At 43.3% G+C, this 23,976-nt stretch overlaps 1 protein-coding gene across 20 annotated transcripts in view; it reads left to right on the top strand.

Moving 5' to 3' along the window:
* rims1b (regulating synaptic membrane exocytosis 1b) overlaps positions 1-23,976 on the top strand; it is a 91,308-nt gene extending 67,332 nt beyond the window's left edge. For 7 of the 20 annotated variants that reach the window (XM_078166302.1, XM_078166304.1, XM_078166294.1 and 4 more), the window contains 10 exons: positions 3,685-3,774; positions 8,813-8,919; positions 10,335-10,438; positions 10,924-11,084; positions 14,827-15,041; positions 18,429-18,573; positions 19,095-19,207; positions 20,603-20,704; positions 20,957-21,096; positions 21,219-23,976. In XM_078166302.1, the coding sequence (XP_078022428.1) occupies positions 3,685-3,774; positions 8,813-8,919; positions 10,335-10,438; positions 10,924-11,084; positions 14,827-15,041; positions 18,429-18,573; positions 19,095-19,207; positions 20,603-20,704; positions 20,957-21,096; positions 21,219-21,437 (1,396 nt within the window). In that variant the 3' untranslated portion in view covers positions 21,438-23,976. Of the gene's footprint in view, positions 1-51; positions 130-2,807; positions 2,928-3,684; positions 3,775-5,890; positions 5,969-6,455; positions 6,522-7,630; positions 7,745-8,812; positions 8,920-10,334; positions 10,439-10,923; positions 11,085-11,298; positions 11,452-14,826; positions 15,042-18,428; positions 18,574-19,094; positions 19,208-20,602; positions 20,705-20,956; positions 21,097-21,218 lie in introns of all 20 variants that reach the window. The other 13 variants (XM_078166292.1, XM_078166291.1, XM_078166289.1 and 10 more) reach the window with 5 other exon arrangements.

Genomic DNA, 23,976 nt, shown 5'->3' with positions numbered 1-23,976 from the left:
TCCTTTTCCTTGTCTTGCTTTACGATGCATGATTTCTACTCGTACAACCAGGGGCATAGGTAGATACAGCAACACGCTACCCCCCAAAATGCCCCTGTTAGTAAACGGTATCCATAAAGACATTTACAGGTAAGCATCTAGCGTGAAAAGCAGTTTTGCGAACCCTTTTCTGTGCCTGTCCAGCTTTCCCAGACTCATTTGTGGAGTTGGTGGGTCATTTAGTTGCAGCGGTGTTCTCTGAGCGCAATAAATGCCCATGTGTCTCCCAGACCACTGTGCTGCTTGTGCTTGCTTTGGTCAGAGTGCGTGCCAAGTAGCTTTGTCATGGTGCTGCTTTAGCTAATTAAATGGTATGTGTTGCTTTTCCCTCTGTATTATGCAATCCTTTAAAGGACTATACTAGTGCTATTTCATGTTGGAGACCATTAACAGCAAACTTCTGACCATTTTCCAAAGCATATCAGAGGTTTGAAGACTGATTTCCTACCTTCTAGGTAGCAGTTGAGAACAGGGAGTCACCGGTGCAGTCGAGGGAGGTCTGCCATCTGGAAATTACAAGACGAGTGCCAATAAAGTAAAGCATTCATATGCTATGTTGTCAGATAATCCATCCTGCAAGCTAAACAATAAGGACATAATAATCAGAATATGGTCGTTTCTTTTCAATTGTTTGCTGAATCTCAAGTCTGGGAATTCAAGCGACCTAGAACACAACAACAAGGAAATATTATTAAAACACACTGGTCATTTCTGCTGCAGTTGGTTATCTTTCAGGCTCGTGGCACGGCTCTAAATAAGCTCCAAATAGGTCAATCAGTTCGTTCACCACTTTGGTCCAGACTCAGATATCTGAGCAAAATGTAGATGGATTCCTTTAAATTGTGCTATGAAGTTGTCCAACTTTGGTTTGGACCAAAAGCCTGAAAAACTAATGATATCCACATGAGCCTTAGCTGTTTGGTTTTCATCCTAATTAGCATGCTAGTGTAGGGGTATGACAATACATCAGGTAATATGTTGATTGAGGGATTAACAATCTAATATCATTAATACAAAATAAAAACTGATACATATTGTCATCTTTGAGAGACGTCAGTGTCACCATTCTCATCCAAGTGCACCTCCCTCTTAAACATTCAAACAGTATTAGCGGCCAAGTGCCAGGCAGATCATGGCAAGCAGCCAAGAAAAAAAAAAAAAGTACACATGCCACTTTTTTGCACCCTCAGATCCATTGTTTTGGACGTAGATGAATGGAAGGCGCACTCAAAAGTGAGAGCCACACCATGGTGGTGCGCATGCAATCCCAAGTGCCTGTCTTTAAGGGTGCAACAGATGCACCCTCAGATAAACAAAGTTCGGCTGGCAATTACAGCCGGCAGACATCTTTCCTTTCTTCTATAGAAATCATCCAAGTAAATATGGAGCAGAAGTTGATGATTTTAGTGCAGAGCTACCCAGAGCTTTACATCTGTCCCACGGACAATATTTTAGGTCTGATACACACCTGGAAAACAACACCTGAAGAAGGTCAGCTCAGAACTCTGCTCATTTCTGCTAAATAAGCTGTGATACAGTGCTTGTTATGGTCTCTTAGCAACACCAGCAACCTGCGTCTGTGCTCTTGAAAGTTGGCACAGAGTTGGCACAAGAGCAGCACCCAAAAAAAGACACGCCATGTGTCCAGACCCTTAGTCTTGTTTAAAGGGACACTCCACCAATTTTACACATTAGTATCATTTTACTACACAGCTTGTGAGGTGTAGTAATGTCTCCTGAGGATGTGTAGGATCTAGAGTTTTTGGAGTTTGTCCCACATCAGGGACTAAAGGTTAGAAGATCTCGGCCTCGGCTGCACCGATTTCATGTCTCATGTACCCTTAACTTCATGGAAATTTAATCCTAAACTGCCGGGGTATAACTGTTGTAATGGCTGCCTGGAAATTAGTCACACCTTTTGGAATTGTTTGCAAATCATCAGTATGATGTAAAGAATATATGAGTTGCATTAAATGGGCTAAAACATGCAATAACACCAGTATTGTGCTTTGATATATTTATCAAATGTTGATCCTGGCGTATTAGTGAATATTAATGTGTAGCATACTCTCGCTGTCTCTTTCCCTTTACCTCTAAACCAGCATCAAAACACATAATCATATAGTAGTCATATTTACTGTAATGCCATATAACCACCACACAGACAGACAGACCTCCTGTTTAAGCATCTCTCTATTCTGCTCTAATCCTTTTCACGGTACTCCTATGTATTTTATAGATTTACTGTAGCTTGGTTTCCTCGCCACGTGCCGCCTCGACAGCTTTAGATCTGTAGATTGTGTTATATAATCAGCATTACATGTAATCTCCCTATATATGTGTGTGGGGTCAATCCACAGGGAGGGCAAGAGAAACTATCTCCATACTCTTACATAATGAATTCCTCACTCTGAGGTCAGAGACAGAAGGATGCAGTTCAACTCGTGCTTTGTGTGGTGTTTCCAGTGATCACCAGCAGCAGTTTATATTTTGTGAGAATACTTCTTTATTACTGAGGTACAGCATAAACTATGAGCTGAGAGTCGAGGCAGAAACCATAATCTATGTTGCACCGTAATGTGATAATGTGAGTGCTGCGCTTCTTTGTCTCCTTATCAGTTGCAACAAGCCTGCTTTTGTTGTCCGTCCCTTCTCTCATTTTGTCTCTGCTTATTTCTGTCGGCTGCATGTGTCATTTTTGTTTTGCTTTGCCTTCCTTTGCACGCGGGTCTTTCCCCACCTCTTGTGGGCGGGGCTTTGGCACACAGCTCCACCCTCCCCGCATGCCTAAAGAGCAAGCCGCCCCACAGACAGGAGGGGGGCAGCACCATGCCTCGTAGCATCCTTACACACCGTGTGCTCAGGTTCACTGATGAGGTCACAGTTAGGTAAGAACACTTCTCACACCATCTCCCTCCTCCACCCATATCCTTTCCTTTCTCCCGTTTTCGGGGGACAACGCACAGCAGAGGCTTAAGCATGTCCTGGCAGAGCATTAAACAAACACTAAACTCCTAAGCCCTTGTTGCCATCCATGTGAGGCATTTGGCCATAAAACATTATGTGCAGTATCATGCGATGACACGGAGCCACCCATCTGTTGAAAGTATCTGTTGTCACGGTGCAGCATGACGTGACAAACATACAGCTGTGAGCGTATGCAGCGCAGAGTAAACGTGAAAACACTGGCTGCTTCTCTCCCCTTCACTTATTCACCCCCTCACACAAACACACTGAAAGCAGTCCCCGCTCCCACTTAGACCTGGTTCCCATGGCAACTCACCAACCTTCCATCTGAGTGGTCTCACAGTGTATGGCCGCGAGGAATGACTGGCTATGATAAATGGAGATACAGCATCAGAGCCATTACATGTTACTGCACTGTCTGATGGCCTTCCTTATTCTCTCTGTGTCTCACCCTCCGTCTCCTTTTCCTAAACTTAATATCTTCCTCCCTTTTTCTCGCTTTCTCTGTCTTTTCTTTTGTCTACCTCCCACTCATCACCCCTTTGTTCCCTCACATTTTTCACAATCTCTTCTTCCTGACACCTCGGCTTGCATCCTCTGTCCTTGTACATCTTGTCTCCATCTCTGTTTCTTTCTCTTCTTTGTTTCTCTCTCTGCTGCCATGTTGTGGCGGTGCAGCGACCTGCAGCCGTCGTTGGACAGAGTGAGGAGTGCCAGCACCACTTGTCTGAGACCAGACACCAACTTTCACTCCCCTGAAAGAGACAGGTATAAAACGAATAATGAACTTACATTAATCCACACATTTTGGATTTAATTTGCACAAGATTCTGATATTTTATTCTAAGGATGAACACAGAAGCAGCGATCATAGACTGCTGAAACTGTCTTCAGTGACGGCTTTTAAATTATTTTCTCTGGATTGCGTGATTGAATCATTCAACATTTTGGGTTTAGGATGCTGCATGTCTTCACACCGGTTCATATCATGTGTCCCTTTCATACATAAAGGAATTTGCCATGTCACACCTGCTGTTTAAATTTGTAATTTTATAAAATATCTTTTATTTCAGTAGTGTTCTGCACAAAATACTTTGCAGATGTAGTCTAAAAAATGACAGACGAGGTTATACAGCAAATAGTTGTGTAGAATTAGATGCAACCCAATTGTCAGAATATATGTTGGCACTGTACATTTCTACAAATCACGGGTATAGCAGAAATGTTGAAACATTATGTTTCTCTATGTTTTCATTTCCAATTTTATGTTTTACCAATGCTGTGGTCATCATGTGGTTAAGTTTAGGCACAAAAAACACCATGTTTTGGCTTAAAATACCCCGTTTGGTCACCCCAAAGATGGCTGGAAGCATCAAAGTCTCATTAAAAATACCAGGTTTCGTCACCACACACATGCCTGGAAATGTCTCGACATCTTTTTAAAAAATACCCCGTTTTATTGCCACAAACATGGCTGGAAATGTCACTGGTCTCGAGTAGTCATCTGCTTCTTGGCAGCCATCTTGCCTAGGTCTCACACCTTCCACCATCCCCTCCTCCTTTTTATGAGAAACTCAGCCTATGTACATGTAATCTGAACTAAGGGTGCTTTCACACCTGCTCTGTTTAAGTTGGTTCAATCAAACTCAGATTTGTTTCCCCCTATGTGCGGTTCATTTGGGCAAGTGTGAACACAGCAATCCCGCTCGGGTGCACACCAAAACAACCGGACTGAGACCTTCTTGAAGAGGTGGTCTCGGTCCAGTTACAAATGTACTCTGCTGCGGTTCATTTGTGATGAGAACGTGTTCCGACCTCGATCTGAACCAACTGCAGTCACATGACACATTGTTAGGGTTAAACATGAGCATGTTACAGTCCTGGAGGATTATTAATGTGCACCTCCTCCTGTACTGCCTTAATATGCACATTCACCACATCCAATGCATCAAAACATTGTTTTCTAGTTGGAGCCGCGCCTCGTTTTCAAACTGTATGGTTTGACTAAAATGAACAATGACAGCAATATAGTCCACAATGAGCAGCACTAAAATCAACCTGCGTAGTTGTCCCTCCATTGTGACATTAGAAAGTGTCACATTTATCTTGCAAGTGTACTCTTCCTCAACGATTTGTTTACTTCCTGGATTTGGCCTGCATGGAAATTCTGACCAATCAAGAGCAGCTTTCTCAAAACTTAGAAACAACACGATATGATTTGTGTGAAACATACAGATGTAACTAATCCGTGGTTTGCCGAAACGAACAATGCCAACATTTTTTTAACCCCTCTCATATGTTTGTATGGTAAATATCAAGCTGCGGCCAACAGCCATTTAGCTTAGCTTAGCACAAACACTGGAAACAGAGGAAAACAGCTAGCATGTCTCTGTCCAAAAGTAACATAAACCACAGATTGTTGATTTTATGCTTTGTTTTTTTGTCCAGATTAAACAAATGAAAAAGAACATGTCACTTTGAAGATTTAAGAAAAGAACAGATCTGTTTGACCCTTTTTTAAATTTGTATGTTTAGCTAATCTAACTCTTTCTTGGCTAGTTTCTCGTCTGACTCAGCAAGAAGGCGATTAAGTGTATTTCACAAAACGCCAAACTTTTCCTTAAAATAAATAAGATGCATTATGTCAGTCAAGTTCTTGTATATTTACCACTTTGTACAGTAAGTGCTTGTAATGCACAGATTTCTAACTTGGCCTAAAATTAAAAACGAGTCAAATCAAGCTGAACCTTGGGACTGTTATTATGCCTTTACACGTAAAGAAGATTCACAGTTTCAAAGCCTCTCCTGTCCTTTTACTCACTAACAACCTCTCCCGGTGTTCCTACCTTGCGATGCTCCTCCTCCCACCCTTCCGCCCCTCTAGGTGCTCCAACTCTTTGCCCCGCAAGACTCTCCCCAGCCCCCGGATCTTAGTAGAACATGTGGCCCCTGAAGAAGACAGGTATACCAGGCCTGCCCCCTCCTGCCATCCCCAACTCTTGAAACACTAATGCTACAGCTCTGCTTGCCTGCTTGTACCTTCAAAGCCTTTCCTGTAGCCTAGAGCTCGTTCTGTAGATGATAGCGTTGCACAGATCTTGCGACTTTCCCTTTTCCTGTAAACATGTGTGGTGTTAGGCTGTGTAATCCCTGCACCTGCCCTTTCTGCTGAGCGCCTGCTCTGACTTTCCCCCACCTCTATGGCTTGAAAGTGCTTTTTCCTCTGTAACACTTCTGCTGGTGGGGAAAAAAAAAAAAGTTTACGGAATGTGCAGTTCTCAGCTATATTGCTTTTACGAACCACAAAAACCATATAGTCTCAGCTTGAGCCTTTTACATTCTGTCCAACACATCAGTCACTGTTGAGTTTTGCCATTCTGTGGTCATTCTCCATATCGTGTTTGTTTTTTCTTCCTCTCTCACTCTGTGGTTGCTGTTTGCCGCAACAGGCAGTGTAGCAATTCATCAAGTCCGAACTGTCAAAGGGGCAGCAAAAAAAGCCTGGAGGGGGACAGGTAAGATCATTCATTCATTCACTCACCTTATTTAATTTCCTCTCATTACTGTCACTTCTTCTATACTTTCTAGACAGATGATAACTTCCATCTGTGACTGCCTGTCAAACCTGGATTTTTTTTTTTTGTTTTAAGTCACAGCTTGTGCAGTACATTGCCTTAAATCCTATTTTATCCTATCTTTAAATTAGCTATAAACACTACAGCTCACAGTGCATTCTTTGTGATTTGATTTTCACTCTTCAAAGACCTTTTTTGTTAATGAATGATGTGAATGAACATCTGCTGGGGGGAGGAATCATAGCACAGAAGATGCAGTTGCAGCATTGATCCACCTGATGCTGAAGCATTTAGACAAGCCTCAGACTACAACTAGATTTTATCAGCTCAGGCACAGGAAGAAAATGTTGGCACTGTACATTTTTGCACCAAGAATACATTAGATTTTCATGTTTCATATGTATCATATCAACATTTCTGAAGTGACTTATGTGTGGAATTCGTCATCTGGTGGTGGAGGGGATGGTGGATGGTGGATGGTGTGACACCTAGGGAGACACCTACCAAGCTGCAGACCACTGTTCAATTGTGTTTTAGTGAGTCATTGCTTTGTTTTCAGCAGCTTCTGAGGCACCAAACGTGGCTGTTTTTTAGTGACCTGTCGCAGTTTTTCCAGTGGGGATAGTGCCACAAAATGCCATCGTTTTTTACCGAGACATTACTTTGTTTCCAGCGGGGATGGTGCCCCAGAAACTGGGTGTTTAAGCCAAAACATGATCTTTTCCCTAGCCATAACCAAGTGGGTTTTGTGCCTAATCCTAGCCACTTGCTAACCGCAGCAGTGTTGAGAGACAGAAATGTACAATGCCAACATTTTTTTGCCACCACACTTAAGATAGTTCCTTGTATGTTGATTTAGAGTGCACCAGCTGTATTGGATTGATGATACTGTCTGCTCACCATTCTTATCATGGACTTCTGCATAGTCTAAATAGCGTTACACACAGAGCCACAAAGGAGTAGCACATGTTGCACTATTTTCATTTGATTTAATTTTGCTGTACTTATAAAGTTTTATATTTTCATTTGTTTTTATTTGCTGATGGCAGTCGTATCCAGCCCACCTCTATCCTGAGGGGCAGTAGGGGGAGAGGGGGCCCGCTGAGGCCCTTTGGCCAGACAGTCCTGGCTGGGTCCTGCCCAAACTCGCCACGGCTAGACAGGTGCATGCTCCTGCCAGCACTACGCCTCTACTCCCCTGTGTGCTGATTTCCTCTGTCACGCTGAGTGTGGAAACTGTATGCACACATACTACATGTGAATGTCACATCTCAGGAAGCCAAAATAATGTAATAGTTGCTTCCAAGAATTAAGAACAACAGTTTCATGTTAGCTATGGAAGGATGTAAACTGTTCAACAGTGCTTTATGTAGTTATGTGTGTAGTAAATAGTAGAGGCTGTGACTAGTAAAGTTCCTTGTATAAATGTACCATCTCAACATTACAATAACTGGGATGTATAGAGATACTGAGATACTGTGCATACTGTCTGTAAACACACTCAGTGCCACTTTGTGTACTTCTCCTCTACTGGTGATTCTGATCCATTCCTTTCCCAACTTGACCTTTGACCTTTAATGCTGGCAATCAATTTATTGTCTCTGTGTTTTCTCTGTGAGTTTTGGGCCTCACTTCAATCAGTGATTCGTCTCACATAGCCAGACCTATCTCGCACTTGAGAAAGCTCCTGCTGAACCCATCAGAATTCCCCAATAAGAGAAAATAATGCTCTGGGTTGTTTGTATGTCTTTTAAAATCAGAATCGTCTTGGGCGTCGCTAAGCCCAGGATGCAGCAACTGTTCTCTTGCAAAGTAGTGTCAAGAGAGAGCTTGTTTTACTGAAACTTTTGCACGACAGGAGGTGAGCGCTGCCATTAAAATGACTAAATCCCTGCAAAAGAGAACACTACATAAAACATTAAAAGACGTTTTAGCGTGTAGTTTGCACACTGAGAAATTGTTGTTGTTTTATGCACAGTGCTAAAACAAAGTGTAGAGACAGGTCTGGCTACGTGAGAGTAGTTTTCATAGTGACGGATTTTGAAAACTGTAACAAGCAGATAGAGGAAGGGGAGGAGAATTCCTTCAGATATAGGTGGTCAATGGCAGGCTTGTACAGCAGCAGTCGACATCCTGCGAGTCAGACTAGTTGCTGATGAACGCAGTTATAATAATGTGTTTTTTACTCCTTCTCTCCTGTCTCGTTGTGTCTTTCTGTTCCTGTCTGTCAGAGCACACCCTCACGGCAGCCCCTCCTCTCCAACGGGGACTCCCTCATCAGGTCGCAGGGGCAGGCAGCTGCCTCAGCTCCCTGCAAAAAGCAGCAGTATAGAGCAAGGTATGTTGTCTGCAAGAATGGAGTTTTGATATCAGAACGTAGGGGATGATGTGAAGATATTAATCCTGGTGGAATAGGCAAACCTGTATCTACAGATATATAATTTGATCATTCTTTACTCATGCAAGAGTAACAAAATAACATTTTAACATATTTTTTTGCTTGTTTTAGTTCACATAGCTGCCAGAGGGGTGGGGTTAAATGTACAGAGACTTTATAAGAAGACAATAGAATATACCTTTATTGTTCACCATGAGTGGAAATTTGTCTTTGGCTCACCAAACACAATACACAACACTGTAAAAGCAGACAAATAGTCAGTAGGACAAGCATATAGAGTCATTATAAAACACTTAACACATTAAATCAGCTCATTGTCTGTCTGTGGTTTAAAACTAATCAATCACTTGGTTGAGTTACGGATAAATTGGCACTCGGGATAAGGGAAACTCCAGTATTTTTTAACCTGGACTCCTTTTTATCATGTTTTTGTGTCTAAGTGATTCGTGGAAACAACAATTTTTGGAATTGTTGAAACTAAAATTAAAGAGAGAGTGCTGCAGAAACTTCAATTTATGTCCAGGTTTGGACTTTAGCTTGCTCACTGACAAGAAGTGTTGTTTTGAAATGTCGTAAGAAGTGACTTTCTGCAGGAAAAAAACCTTAGTGAGAATTGGAAAGAGGAGTGACGGTGTGAGTGTTTTGTGTTTGAGTAAATAAAGGGTATCTTACTCTTATCTAAAAGCTTTTCAGTGTCATGGCCGAACATTGAGCTGATTTTGACAATGTGTAAAAAAAAGTGCAAGATTTCAGAGTAAGATTTTGACTTTGGCGAGACTCAGACACAAAACAGAGTAGAACAAGCAAAGGTCATTATTTCATTATTCTTTGGGGTCCTCTCCGAAATGTTGCCAGACACTTTTAATAAAAATCTGGCAAAAACAAGCACTTTTAATGGACCCATAATTTATGGGTGCACATGCCTCAAGAGGTTATGTTGTAGCCTGTTTCACTCAGTACTGGAACAACTTCAAAAACTGCTGTCTTTCAGGTTGAAAAATACTGGAGTTCCCTTTAATGTGCAGTCAATCACAGGTGTCATTTCTGACAGTTTAACATCCCTATATGATAATTCCTAATTTGGCAAACACAGCTGGACAGTTATATTTGTTTCCGGATTGAAGCAAGTAAGCATGTCTGTCTGAGCCTCCTACATCTGCATCCATCATGAGGAAACTTGATGTACTCAGTGCACATCATGCTCCACCTAGTGTCCAAAACCAGATCCTGCATCCTCAAAATACTCCCTGTCCGTCTCTTATTGGGAATTGCTTTTTCCTGTTTTTTTTTCTACCTTTCTTTTCTTTTTTCTGTATGTTTTTTATCTTACTCTTCTTTGTCTCTTTTTTTTCCAGCCCTTGCAGTAGAGGAGCGAGCCCGACAGCTGCAGATGAAAGTACATTCCTACCGGCCTTCAGCCTCCCACGACCCTGAGACGGACCTCAAGACCAAACGGGAGGTCAGCATCTGCATTTTACAGTCACTCTCACCCCTCCTCCTCCTCCTGCACTTCATAAATGATATATACTGTGTGTCTGTTTTTCAGTTTGAGCAAAATCAGTATATCTCTCCCACCCTTCATCTCTGGGGCCGCAGTAGCTCATTGGGGTGACAGTAGCTCAGTTCATGGGGACTTGAGTTGGGAACTTGAGGGTTGTTGGTTCAAGTCCCCATCCAGACCAAATATGGAGCATGGACTGGTAGCTGGAGAAGTGCCAGTTCGCCCCCTGGGCTAGGGTGCACCTGCACAAGGCAATGAACCCCCAACTGCTCGGGGGCCTCTCAGTGGGCAGCCGCCTTGCTCTGACATCCCTCCTTTTAATGCATGTATGGGTCCTCTTTGTGCGTGTGTGTGTGTTTTTTGGGCCTGTGTGTGTATATAAAAATTGAATTTCTCCTCGGGGATTAATAAAATAAATCTTGTTCTTCTTCTTCTGTCCATAGATGTACGCAGAAAAGAGGCGTAGCAGCGACAACATGTCGGCCAGATCGTCAGACAGTGATATGAGCGATGTGTCGGCCCTCTCCCGTGCCAGCAGTGCCTCCCGCCTCAGTAGCACCAGCTACATGTCTATCCAATCAGAACGACCTGGAGGACGACTCAGGTCAGTCCTCACTGGTCACATGTTCAGTTTAAATGTACAGAGTCTATATGTTGGGGTGATTTGGGGTTATATGTCATATACATGCTAATCACTGTGTCTTTCTGTTTTATTTCTGCATGCCAACTGCTGCATGTTTCTGTCCTCCTGCATGATATCTCATCTCTCCTCACACACACTCTTAAACATACTGACACATACTACAAAATGAACTCAGATCCAAGTCATTAGAGGAAGAGAAGAAGGACAGGAGGATCTCGTGGGGGGTAGAAGGAGAGGAGGACAGGAGGAGGGCAACAGGGAAGAGACGTTTCTCTGAGGAGTTGAAGCGCAGGAGACACACAGTAGCTGGAGACACGAGGGAGTCCAGGTAAAGATCAATAGATCTCAAATGGTGAATTCACCAACGATGGCAGACGATTCGTCTTCTCACTGTAGGATCCTCAGGATAGAATCCCTAAATCCCCGTTCATTTAAGACAGCAGAACGCAGCTGGAAGTTTTTAATGGCAGCAATTACATATAAATAAAGTCCTTATTGATCTCTGTAGGGAAGGTGTTCTCTTTGTGCTTGCTGCCTCCAAAGGGAGGTCAGAGGTCAGCTCGATCTTGCAGACAGAGTCCTGCTCAAGGACACAAGCAGCGTGGATACTCACTGACACATGAGGTTAAACTTGGATCCATTGTCCCTGCTTATTTTTGAGATGCAGCTATTCACATGGGAATATCTGAGTGGAAGCATTTCATTCAAGTTGAGCCCAGTGTCTCACTTTTCCTTACAATCTTACCTGCTCCTAAAGTCATCATGTACCTACAGTGGTAGTCTAAGGTAAAGGGGCACTCCACCAGCACATTTTACACACATGGGTCCTGACACACCAAGCCAACGTTCACCCGTCGGTCAGTGTTGGGCTATCAGTGAGCATCTGTTGCCCTAGTTTTTGCGTTGTGTCCCACACCTTTGTTGACTGTTTTTCAGCCGATTCAGCATGTTGATTTGGCATTGTGCTGGCAGAGCTTGTCGGTAAATGAAATCAGTTCAGCTTAGTGCATGAGCCATTAAGCTCCGTAGCAGAAATGGTAAGTAATGGTGTTATTTTTCGCTGACACACAGTAAATATGATTCTTTAAACATCAGGTTGTGTTGCTAATGTGTTAACTAACTAGCTAACTAACTAGCATCTTAAATATGTCATGTTGGTCTTGGATGGTTTTGAATGACAAATACAAAATGCTGGTGTGAAGACTTATTTCATCTCACTCGGGCGCATAATGTACAAGCTGGTTTTTTGTGGCCTCTGGTTTTTGCGGTGTGACCAGGTGGAGACACAGGTGATGAAAGGCAACACAACAGTTGGTGTTCATCACTACTATTTCTTTGATGTCAGCTTGGTTTCCCTTGGCCTTTAAAGTTAGTTTACACGTCACGAGGAGGACGCCTCAGCCTGTGAAAATGGTTTTCTATCTGTGGACCTTGAGCGGCTTAGTCAGGGTTTGAGTAACCCTGATGATGTCATCGGAGACACCAGGGAGGTGAAACACTAACTGGCCTTATAAATTAGCTTTTTTTCCAACAGATTTTAAAATGTTAAAAGACTTAAGCTGAAGTTAAATAAAATCTTGATCTTTTCGTTTATGCATAAACAACTGAATAAATTTGACAAACCTGAAACTGCCCCAACTTCATATTTGTTAAGTAATAAATAGTTAAATGAATGTAGAGTTTTAAAAAAGCACATACATTTAAAAATTGCTGACATATAATAATAATATAAAAAAATAAATAAATAAATAACAAGCACAGCTGAGCTGACATAAATAATTGAAAGGTAGATGAAAATAAAATCTCACAAAAAATCCCCATGTTCTCTGTATGTGCACACAGTAAGGCACACACACACATTCACACACATCCCCTGCTGACCAGTAGCAGTGTGCTGACAGGGACAAACGACCCTATCCCAGTGGTCCTCAGTGGGCCAAGTGGTGATGTAGTGCAGCTTATTAGCTGGCTAATGTATTGAGGTCTGGGAGGAGGAGAGAGAGGGCGCTGGCCTTTATGGCCTTACCACAGATCAATCCAAATAGAGCGTTATAAAAGCACAGCCCCACGGCCTTTGACACACTTTCAAGAGTCGGGGGTGAGAAAGAGAAAGAGAGATCATCGCTATCACAAACTTATGTCCAAAAATATGTGGACACTCGGACCTTATCCTGTTTTAGAAGGCTATGATCAGACAAACAGTTTGAATTCAACATAGCAGACGATGGAGGCAGCAACTATTAATAAAAACTGGTCAGCTTTATGAGGCCTGTGATATGACTTATCTATAATTAACACCAGAGGTCAGTTTTTAGAGAGACAAGGGGACAGAATTAGTAATCCAGTGATGTACAGGGACAGCTGGCCTCAGGTCAGTTTTCACTCAGAGTGGGATATTAACATCTGTATTCAGTGGATAGTCTCACATCTGCTTCAGGCCAGTTTGATAACAGCTTATGGAAGTGACGGAGCACATACATATGAAGGGACACAGAGGTGGCGTGAGGTTGACACTTGAACCTCCCTTACGGCCTCCTCTATTGCCTATTGCCTATTGTTCTTCAATCCTTTCCCTCTGCTTGATATGCTTATATTTTGATATATTGCCCCCCTTTAATTTTATATAATTCATTGAATGCTGCTCATGTTTCCTGTTTTTACTTGAATATAGTGAAATAATTGTGACTTCTTGCCTTTCATTGTACTTGTTGGCATATTCTTAGTATCACTTGCTGTTGGATAAATATTTTGTATTTCAAAAAGTTGACCTTTCAGAATAGAAACATAAAAAGATTTCCTGCTGATATCCGTACATTTTTGAAATAACAAAATATTGAACAGTTTAGTTACAGTCCAGCTTGATTTTATTGTATGGGTTGCATCCGACACGGCACATAAAGGCGTAACAATTTTCATTTTGTCCAATACTGTGTCTTGTTTCTTTTATATTTGTGTCTGTGTATGTGTGTGTGTGTGTGTGTTTGTGCAACCCCCTCTGCATGTTTTAGATCCCTCCGATCCCTCCTTGCATGCATCCTGTGTTGTGACTGCCCGGACCACCTCCATCCTCCAGACCTAGACCATCCCCTCCCATCCTCTTCCTCTGCTGCACGACCTTCCCTAACCCCCCTGCAGGGGGCGGTGGAGAGGCCTCAAACCACCCTCCCGCTTCCCAGTCGTTCACTGGATCCCCTGACTGTCAGGGGCCCACTGGCAGTGGGGACTACAGGTGACAGGGGCAGCATAGCTGGGCTCTCCTGCAGCACTCTGACCCCCTCTGAGGGGATGGACATGAGGCGGCTCCTCCGAACCCCTAGGAGGCAGCATCGAGCTCTGAGCTGCTTCTGTCCGTGTGTTGTGGCTCGTTTGAGAAGAATGAACTTTAATACATGATACGATTATTTACTTTGGACTGCTAGAACATGAAATTGTTGCACCAAACATCGAACTAGCAAACACTAATGTTTAAGTTTTAGTTATTTGGTAGGGTCTGTCGTCATCATTTCCCTTCTCTGGAGTCCCAGGTGTGTCTGTTTGATTAAACATCTTTCCTCAGTCAGTGTGAAATGTTTTAATTATCATCACCCACCTCTCTTTGTCCACCATGCTGTTTCTGAAGGTACGGTACAGAGGAAGTTACTGAGGCCTTAATAGCATCTCTGTCTCCAGTACAAGCCTCACTTAGTGTCTTTTCTCCCTCCAGTCGGCAGATGCGATCGGTGGGCCGCAGCATGCTGAAGAGCTCCAGCGTGAGCGGGGAGATCTACACCCAGGAGCGCACCGACGGCAGCCAATCAGACACGGCGCTGGGCACAGTGGGTGGCGGCAGCAAGAAGAGACGCTCCAGCCTCAGCGCGCGGGTGGTGGCCATCGTTGGCAACCGCCGCAGCCGCAGCACTTCACAGATCAGCGGCCCTGGTGAGTTACCGTGGCAACCCTGAAATAGTCAGTGGTGACTCTGTATCCCATGAGGAATGTGTGATGTGAATGTGGCAAAAAGAAGGTTGGAGACTGAATATTATCATGCACTTAGAAAAAATATAATAGGTATAAGTATTTATTTCATTGGAATGAGAAGTAATTGGTCGTGACATGTGCAGCGACGTCAACAGCATCTTTGACCTCAACTCACTAAATGTTCTGCCAGGAGGTTTCTTTGTGTCTGCCGGCACCAGAAGAGCTCTTGATGCCAAAGTACATGTAGTACATTTGCAGTGGTTAGCAGTGTCGCCTCACAGCAAGATGGTTCCTGGTTTGAACCCTGGGATGGGAGAGCCCCTCTGTGTGGAGTTTGCATGTTCTCCCTGTTTCAGCAGTGGGTTTTGGCCGTAAGTGTGATTGTGAGCTCCAGCTCCAGCCCCCCCACGACCCCTGACAGGATAAGCGGGTACAGAAAATGAATGAATGGAGGTGATGGTGGATGGCGTGACAACTGGGCGAGATGCCTGCCAAGCTGCAGACAACTGTTTGGGACGAACATATAACACAGCCGGTTGTTTTTCAGAGCCCTGTCGCTGTTTCCAGCTACCAAATATGGGTGTTTTTTTAGGAACCTGTTGTTGTTAACTGAGACATTGTTAACTGGGAACTGGGTATTTTAGGCCAAAACATAATCTTTTCCAAACCATAACCAAGTCGTTTTTGTGCCTAAACCATAACCACACATTAACCACAGTATTGTTAAAACGTAAAGAAATGTAAAATCTCCATCTGTCTACAACATAATACATAATAAAGAATAATGTAACATGTTTGTGGTTTGCAGAAAGGCACAATGCAAACTCTAATTGATTTAGTAGTTCAAAGCTTAACATACCTTTAGTGCGTCTGGATTACTGCTCTCCACAACACACTCTAAAGCCCAATACGAACACCATTCTACATTCAAGCATTAAAGCATTTACTTAAAATGACACAACATGTAATCTATGATTCAGAATCTGCACAGAATTACGAGACTGTGTTTCACATAGAGACGATCCAAAAGATCTGCCCAGAGGAGCAGGCTGTACCGAAGCACCACAAATTGCCAGTGTCCTTTTGTTCTGTAGGAGACAAACCTCTGCTGCTCTCGCGCTCGTTATAAAGACAAACAACAAAATAATGTGTTTCGGGGAGTTTCCGAACATCGTAGCCAGCTGAGAGCCCCTCGCAGCTCAGCTTCCAGTCACAACAGAGTCTGGCTGGTCTGAACCCAACGTGCACTTTTACCACAGGGGGGTGTAAGGCTCATGATGAAAGCCAAACACTGTACTCCCTTTCTTTGTAGTGGACATAAAAAGCTATTAGAGAACATTAAGCCTAAGGGGGTCTCTCGCCGTCTCTCCCTGATGTAGCGGAAGAAAGGAAGTAGAGATAGCACAGAGATAAACATACTTTTGAAAAATCTTTCCTGTTCATGGGAGCAAAAGCAGGTAAATGAGTTCATGTTTGACTTTTTAAACTTTAGAATTTTAGTGTTATTAAAAGAAAACTATTGCTTAACATGACATGATACATGATATGACTGCTCGGGCTGTTTAAGTGCAGCTGACCATCTCACCTAGATGGATGACAGGATGCCTGGGAAGTGCAGCCACATTTTTCTCCTTGCACCAGACATGCCAATAGTATGAGTCAGAAGGTGGACGCACGCATCCCAGTTCAAGATGCCGCACACTGTTTGGGTTTTTTTTCTGCCCAACAATTTCCTGTTTACTACTGATTACCAGATTCAGCAGGACATGGGTGTGTCTTTGGCCAGGCTTCAGAAGGAGTGATCACTGACTCCCGAACTGGACCTGGAGGCTATCTTGTAATTTTCTACTTTTACAATACAAGTGAATTGTTTGAATTGGAAAAAACTTCACCCCATTGAGAAATGTGCTCTGGAAGCTGGTCCATTCCTCTGTCATGTTTGTTGTTTCTTATACACAAAATGGGTTTAAGGGGAATCCTGCTCCAAATCCAGATAAGCTTTGATTTTTGGTGGGGAGGCACTGACTTGACACATGAAGTCCAGTTGACTGGTAATGGGTCTAATGAACGCCGCCATGACGAGACCCATTGGTTTGTGGACCCCCGTTTTGAAACCTCAAGTTTGGCATACTGGCCGTCACCATCTTGGATTTTTTAGAGCCACAAGTGACCATATTTGGACAGGAGGGTGGAGCTGTGGAGGAACAAGGGGTAGATCTGAGTCATAGATAGTGGTGACACCTCAAAGACAGTAAAGTGGCTTTCCAGTAAGTCATTACGTTGGTGCATGTCAACAAGATCTAATTGACGCATCAGCTGTTTGGCTGAGTCCACACCTTTCTCTTGCTTTTCTTGCTCTTATTACTGACATTCAATACAAGTTGTATCCAGAGACTGTCAAGCAGAGTTAGGTAGCTTAATCGCATTGATTATCGCTTGGCTATCTTCTTCACTGACGCCATGACCGCAGTCAGAAAACTGTGTGCTTCTCAGTCATGCAACACACCTGGCTGCATTTCCTTGCCCATCTAAATTGTAAAGCAGTCACATCCTTGATTATGCCTAACTTAATCCTTAATAAAATTTAAACGGGTGAGTTATTTAAAAAAATCACCCTTCCATAGCTGTCACGAATGTTGAAAATAGAAACTAAAAACACTGGAGAAAACTATGGAGACTGAGCTTTTGGAGCCAGGTTCAAGTCGCCATTAGAGGAACTGCAGCTTTTACCCTTTTGCGTTGGCTTCATTTTTTAGCTCAGAAGGTTGCTGCTTGGAGATGCTTCGTAGTTGCATTATGGAAAACGTGGGGTCCAGCATTTCAGCTTGACCCATGATACTGGATTCACATTGGACCTGGAAGTGCACCATTTTCCGTGGAGCGCTGCCTGCTACGTTTTGGCGCCCATGTTAAGCAAATTAGCTGTTCACACTGGACGTGCCACAGCATCGAGCTCCCTTACCTGCTCGCGATCTGACAGTTTCAGCACCTTGTCCATTTTCTTCTTATAAGGAAAAATATTTGCAGAGCGTCACCTCGTCCTCAGTGGATAACCGTAGATTACTCTGTTTTTCCTTGAGTGACAGGGGTTAAAACGTTGTCTGTTTCAATAATGCTATGGTTTAGAGTCAATGTTCAGGCACTTATTTCATCATTGCTGTTTCCTGGTAGACTTGCACCTACACTTATTGTCGTTCTACTGTAAACTGAATCTGCATGAGACAGGTCAAAACGAGTTTGGAAAGCACTTTTCCCCCTTTTTGTCTAGTTAAATAAAGGTGAAAAGTAACCACGACAGCATCTTTGACTACAATATTGTGAATTTCCTGTCTCTCCTCTTTCACTCAGAGGGGAAGAGTAAGAAGGAGAAGGGCGCACCGATCCAAAGGAGCACAGAAACCGGCATGGCAGTCGAGCTGACCAGGAACATGAGTCGCCAGCCCAGCAGAGAGTCCAACAACGGCAGCATGAACAGCTACAACTCTGAGGGAAAGTCAGTAAACCACACATTTCTTGCTTTGATCACTTTCCATCAACATCCTACACTCTCACTCTAACCATTTTTCGTCTCTTAAAGGAGAACGCCAAGTGCTTGTCCATTTATTTCTGTCTACTTTACGTTTCCACCTGGATGTGACAGTAAAGTTTGTTTGCCAGCATGTTCTGAGAGATTATATCCAGGCGCACACTTCCGTCTCAGCATGAAGGTGTCAGCTGACTGACAGTAAACAGAGTGTAATATAATGAGCGGACTGTTAAAGACAAAACTGCGGCTCAGTGAGGCGATGATAAAACACAAACTTTGACTGAATCAAATTAAGGCCTGGTGTTTTCTCTGATGGATTATCTCGCTTGGGCAATTTCCGAGATGTTTTTCACGCTGTAAATAATGACTGGCAGCAAATTGGTTCTCCTGAGGGCAGTAAAATGAGTCTCACAGTGTGCGGACTGTGTGGTGATATTGGTCATTTATGTTGTAATTAATTCATGTTTATGTTTTTTTTTCTGTGGTAGTTTGATCTTCTCTGGAGTCAATCTGGGTGCCAGCAGTCAGTTCAGTGACTTCCTGGACGGCCTAGGACCGGCTCAGCTAGTGGGGAGACAAACACTGGCCACTCCAGCCATAGGTAAGATACTGATGGTATTCTCCTCTCCTCTCCTCTCCTCTCCTCTCTTAACTACTCATCTCTTCCCTTCCCTACTCGTCGTGTCTCATCTCACCTCGTCTCGTTTCGTCCCTTCCCTACTCATCTCGTCTCATCCCTTGCCTTCCCTTCCCTTCCCTTCCCTTCCCTTCCCTTCCCGTCTCACGTCTCGTCTCGTCTCGTCCCGTCCCTTCCCTTCCCTTCCCTTCCCTTCCCTTTCCTTCCCTTCCCTTCCCTTCTCGTCTGGTCTGGTCCGGTCTCGTCCCTTCCCTTACCTTCCGGTCTCGTCTTGCCTTGTCTTTTCCCTTCCCGTCTCATCTTGTCTCATCTTGTCTCATCACCTCTCCTCTCCTCTCTTAACTACTCATCTCTTCCCTTCCCTACTCGTCGTGTCTCATCTCACCTCGTCTCGTCTCGTCCCTTCCCTACTCATCTCGTCTCATCCCTTCCCTTCCCTTCCCTTCCCTTCCCGTCTCACGTCTCGTCTCATCTCGTCCCTTCCCTTCCCTTCCCTTCCCTTCTCGTCTGGTCTGGTCCGGTCTGGTCCCTTCCCGTCCTTTCCCTACTCATCTCGTGTCGTCCCTTCCCTTACCTTCCGGTCTCGTCTTGCCTTGTCTTTTCCCTTCCCGTCTCATCTTGTCTCATCTTGTCTCATCTCATCTTTTCCCTTCCCTACTCGTCTCGTCTCGTCTCGTCTCGTCCCATCCCTTCCCTTCCCTACTCATCTCGTCTCATCTCTTCCCATCCCTTCCCAACCCTTCCCTTCGCGTCCCTTTGGGTCCCGTCCTGTCCTGTCCCGTCCCGTCTCGTCCCGTCTCATCCCGTCTCATCCTGTCCCTCTCCTCTCCTCTCCTCTCCTCTCCTCTCCTCTCCTCTCCTTCACAGGAACCTATTTGTCGTTGTTTGTGTGTGGGAATTATTAGTGTGTGACACATCACATTATCTTAAATTATTTTTCATATTTTTTTTCCACTTAAAACGAATGTGGATGTGTTACTGGTGCTCTGATGTAATTTTAAAAAGTTTATAATGAATTCTTGAATCATCTTATTAACAAATATTTCATGAGTAATAGTTGGCTGTCAATTGTTGTTTGATATTAGTAAATAAAAACAAACATTTATGACGTGATAAGAGTGATAACATTGTTAAGGCTGTTGTGCACAGATATAAATACAGGTGTGCTTTGAGATTTTTGCTTGCCCTTTGGAGTGCCCTGGAAAACCACTGGTGTATAGTATTGTTGCTGCTTTCATCCGTGTCAATAATAAAAGATCTCTAATCATATATTTCTGGGGGCTGAGTGTGCAGTCAAACCCTGGTGGTTTCTTTTTTCTGACTATCATCATCGTCTTCTCACTCGTCTGTGTTTCCCAGGTGACATCCAGATTGGCATGATGGAGAAAAAGGGTCAGCTGGAGGTAGAAGTTATTAGAGCACGAGGACTCGTACAAAAACCAGGATCCAAATCCCTCCCTGGTGAGAACCTGACCAACCTTAAGATACCAAAAAGCAACTAATCCCTCTCTAGACAGCAGTTACACACTCCTCACATTATTATATGATATACACTTTACATCCAGTGATATCCAGATACACCCAGACAACGCTTGCTCTGCACTTTCCCTTCCCATAAAGATATAACCAGCTGTGAGATCTGATCTAGATTACATTGAAGAGTCGCTGTGTTCCTCACTAATGGCCTTTTTATTGCTTTGTCTCTGCCTTCAGCTCCATATGTCAAGGTCTATCTGCTGAATAATGGAGCGTACGTAGCCAAAAAGAAAACCAAGATTGCACGGAAAACACTTGACCCACTGTACCAGCAAGCACTGCTATTTGAGGAAAGCCCACAGGGTAAAGTCTTACAGGTGAGCTGAAGATGTATTTCTCTTCATCATAAAGTTTTTTTTTTCCAAACCCATGCTGGTAAAATTTATTTTAGCTTGAACTAGACTGCTGTGTAATTTGACAGAAAATAATTTTCCTTCAGGTGATTGTATGGGGCGATTACGGCCGCATGGACCATAAAAGCTTCATGGGAGTTGCACAAATCCTATTGGAGGAACTGGACTTATCAAGCACAGTCATTGGTTGGTACAAGTTGTTCCCACCGTCCTCCTTGGTGGATCCGACACTTGCCTCCTTAACGCGGCGGGCTTCCCAGTCGTCACTTGACAGCTCCTCCGGACCTCCCGGCGTCCGATCCTAGTGGACCAACAGCTCTACACCGCTCGACAAGTAACAAACTCATGAAACGTACTGTAGAGAGAAACAAACAAAAAACAAGATGGCAGAAATGTAGAACAACAACAATCAGAAACAGTCAAAATGAGAAAGCTTTGTTGAGATCTGACAATCACTCCTGTTGCGGTTAATTTTGTCTGTTGTACGGAGCGCCACATTTCAGTGTTTCATATCCATTCAGAAAATCTCATCATGTTTCTCTGTGTATGCTGAAGAAGCAGGGCTGTCGAACAGACAACACGCAGTAGCTCTCAAGACGGGAGACAAAAAATAAAAGAGTGTCAGAGAATCAAATGAAGCAGGGTGATTTTTAACTGAATCAACAATAGCAAAGAAATGTACGTAAGCATCGGAATGTATGGACTCGAGACAGAGGTAATCACCCTCCACACCTGCAGGGGGCGCAGTCCTCCCTGCAGTGGCCTCCTCCAGAACCCCAACAGACTGCCGGCACTCCTGACCCCAGGCAGGGTGCCCCCGTATGGGTATTCAGTCTGGAAGCACAGGGCCTTCTTCTGGTGCCTAGACCTTGGAGCCGCATCACTGGTCCCTCTCTCTGTCGAAAAATCCTCTTTTCAGTATGTTTACCATGGCTGCTCTGAGGCCACACTGTTTTAGCGTGTTTGCTTTGTCGTTCATTTCTTTCCCTTTGTTACTACTGGCACAAAATGTTTTTACAGTGCGTAAAATGCTCATGATAATGTTGTCAGTCTGGTGTGTGCATGGAGAGAAAAACAAAACACAAGTGATTAAAAAAAAAGGATATAAAAACTATTAAATGTCTGCAAGTGTTATGCGGGGGGGGGACTGGTGATGATGACACAGCTTAGATTTTTACACTTGACAGTGAGATTAGCGTGCAGCGTTGTTTTCTTTGTTCCACCGCTGGCAAACGTCCAGGCCAGTTGTCTTTGTATAGATGTATATTAGGCCTCCCAGGAGGTTGACCAATAAATAAAATTTATGTCACTTTGAAATATCACAAGGGTGAAAACATCACTGTAAAAAAAAAAAAAAGTAACCGCAAAAGCAAGATAGGGCCGTCTAATTTTTCACATTTTTTGGGGAGTGCAGTCCCTCACCCCAGCACGTTTCTATCCGACCCTTAGTTTACATTCTTTTGAAATTTAAACACAAGCACAAGAGCTTGATTTTTTTACAACAAAAAGTTTAACTTTTTGAAAAAAACACGTAGTTGAAAAAAAGAAAAAAAGCAACAATCCCGTCACATTCATTTCTCTGTCTAGTTGTTGATAGACAAACAGAAAAAGAAGAATCACTCACAGTTTCCCTTGTGCATCTCTGTGAATGTGAAAGTAACCAATCAGACTGATCTGTCGGGACTCCAAAACCAATGCTCATCCTCCGTTCGGCCTGCAGTCTCCGCCCACTGGGGAAAAAAAGGCGGCGGCCAGCATGACTTTGGAATCTGTTCCAAGCTGCATGCACATTTTTGTAAAACAAAACAGATACAGGAAAAAAAGATAACTGATCTAGATACGTGTGTTAGTTCCACATACTGTAGGGCCGCTTGTATGTTGCATGCAGTTGTACAGTTTGCTCGTACTTGAATATTAAAGAGATAAAACCAAGAAACCGAAGCCATTCCCATTACGCAACGACATCTGAACTCAACTGCAGTCAGTTCCACATCCCCCCAGTCCGGTGCTGAATGTCTCTCAAACTAAATCCCAAGATTACCTTGATGTCTCTCCTCGACCCTCTGGAAGATGTACAGTACTGTACAGTGGTACTGAGCAGACCTCACAGCCCCTCTTACTGTTATTCCACATCATAGTATACCTCCAAGGGGCTGAGATGATGTATGAATAAATATGTACAAATCAGATCCACTTATATGGAAATATGAATTATGTTTCAACATAATGATTTCAGATATGCTAACACATGAACTGTTAAGTTATATAAAGATTAAATACAGATGCACAGAGAGTAATACACTGTAAATACTCAACAGCCATTCACTGGGTTTTCATTGGGTTCAGTGATATTTGCAAAGGGGCCAAGTCATATAACGAGGAGCGATTAATACGTCATTAGGGACCATGCAGTGGGACGACGCAAGACGATGGACTTGGGTCACAAACTGGCCGAACTTAAACAAACGGCCACAAAACTTACAGGTGTACCATGAAGCAGTCATCTGAACACTTCTTTGTGCTTCAAACCCAATGTCCGAACCCCGGCCATGTTCAGTCCCACTTCAGAAGAGTTGATGACTTTTCTTTTCATTGTCCGGTGAAGCTGGTTTTCCTTTTTCTTTTTTTTCTTTCTTTTCTTTGTCAGTATTAACAGGAAAAAAAATGCTGATTGTTTACAACTTCTGTGTTCCACTGAAACAAAAAGAAAATTAGAAAAAAGTAAAGCATTCACTGCAACATTACTTGTTTGTATAACAGATGTGGCTCAAATGATGTGTATGTTTTATATTTAAAAAAAAGTTCATTTTTATTATTTACAAATAAAAAGAATGTGTGGAAGAA

Source organism: Epinephelus lanceolatus, chromosome 3 (assembly GCF_041903045.1).
Source record: "Epinephelus lanceolatus isolate andai-2023 chromosome 3, ASM4190304v1, whole genome shotgun sequence".
NCBI lineage: Eukaryota > Metazoa > Chordata > Actinopteri > Perciformes > Serranidae > Epinephelus > Epinephelus lanceolatus.
This window is presented reverse-complemented; position numbering and strand designations above follow the sequence as displayed.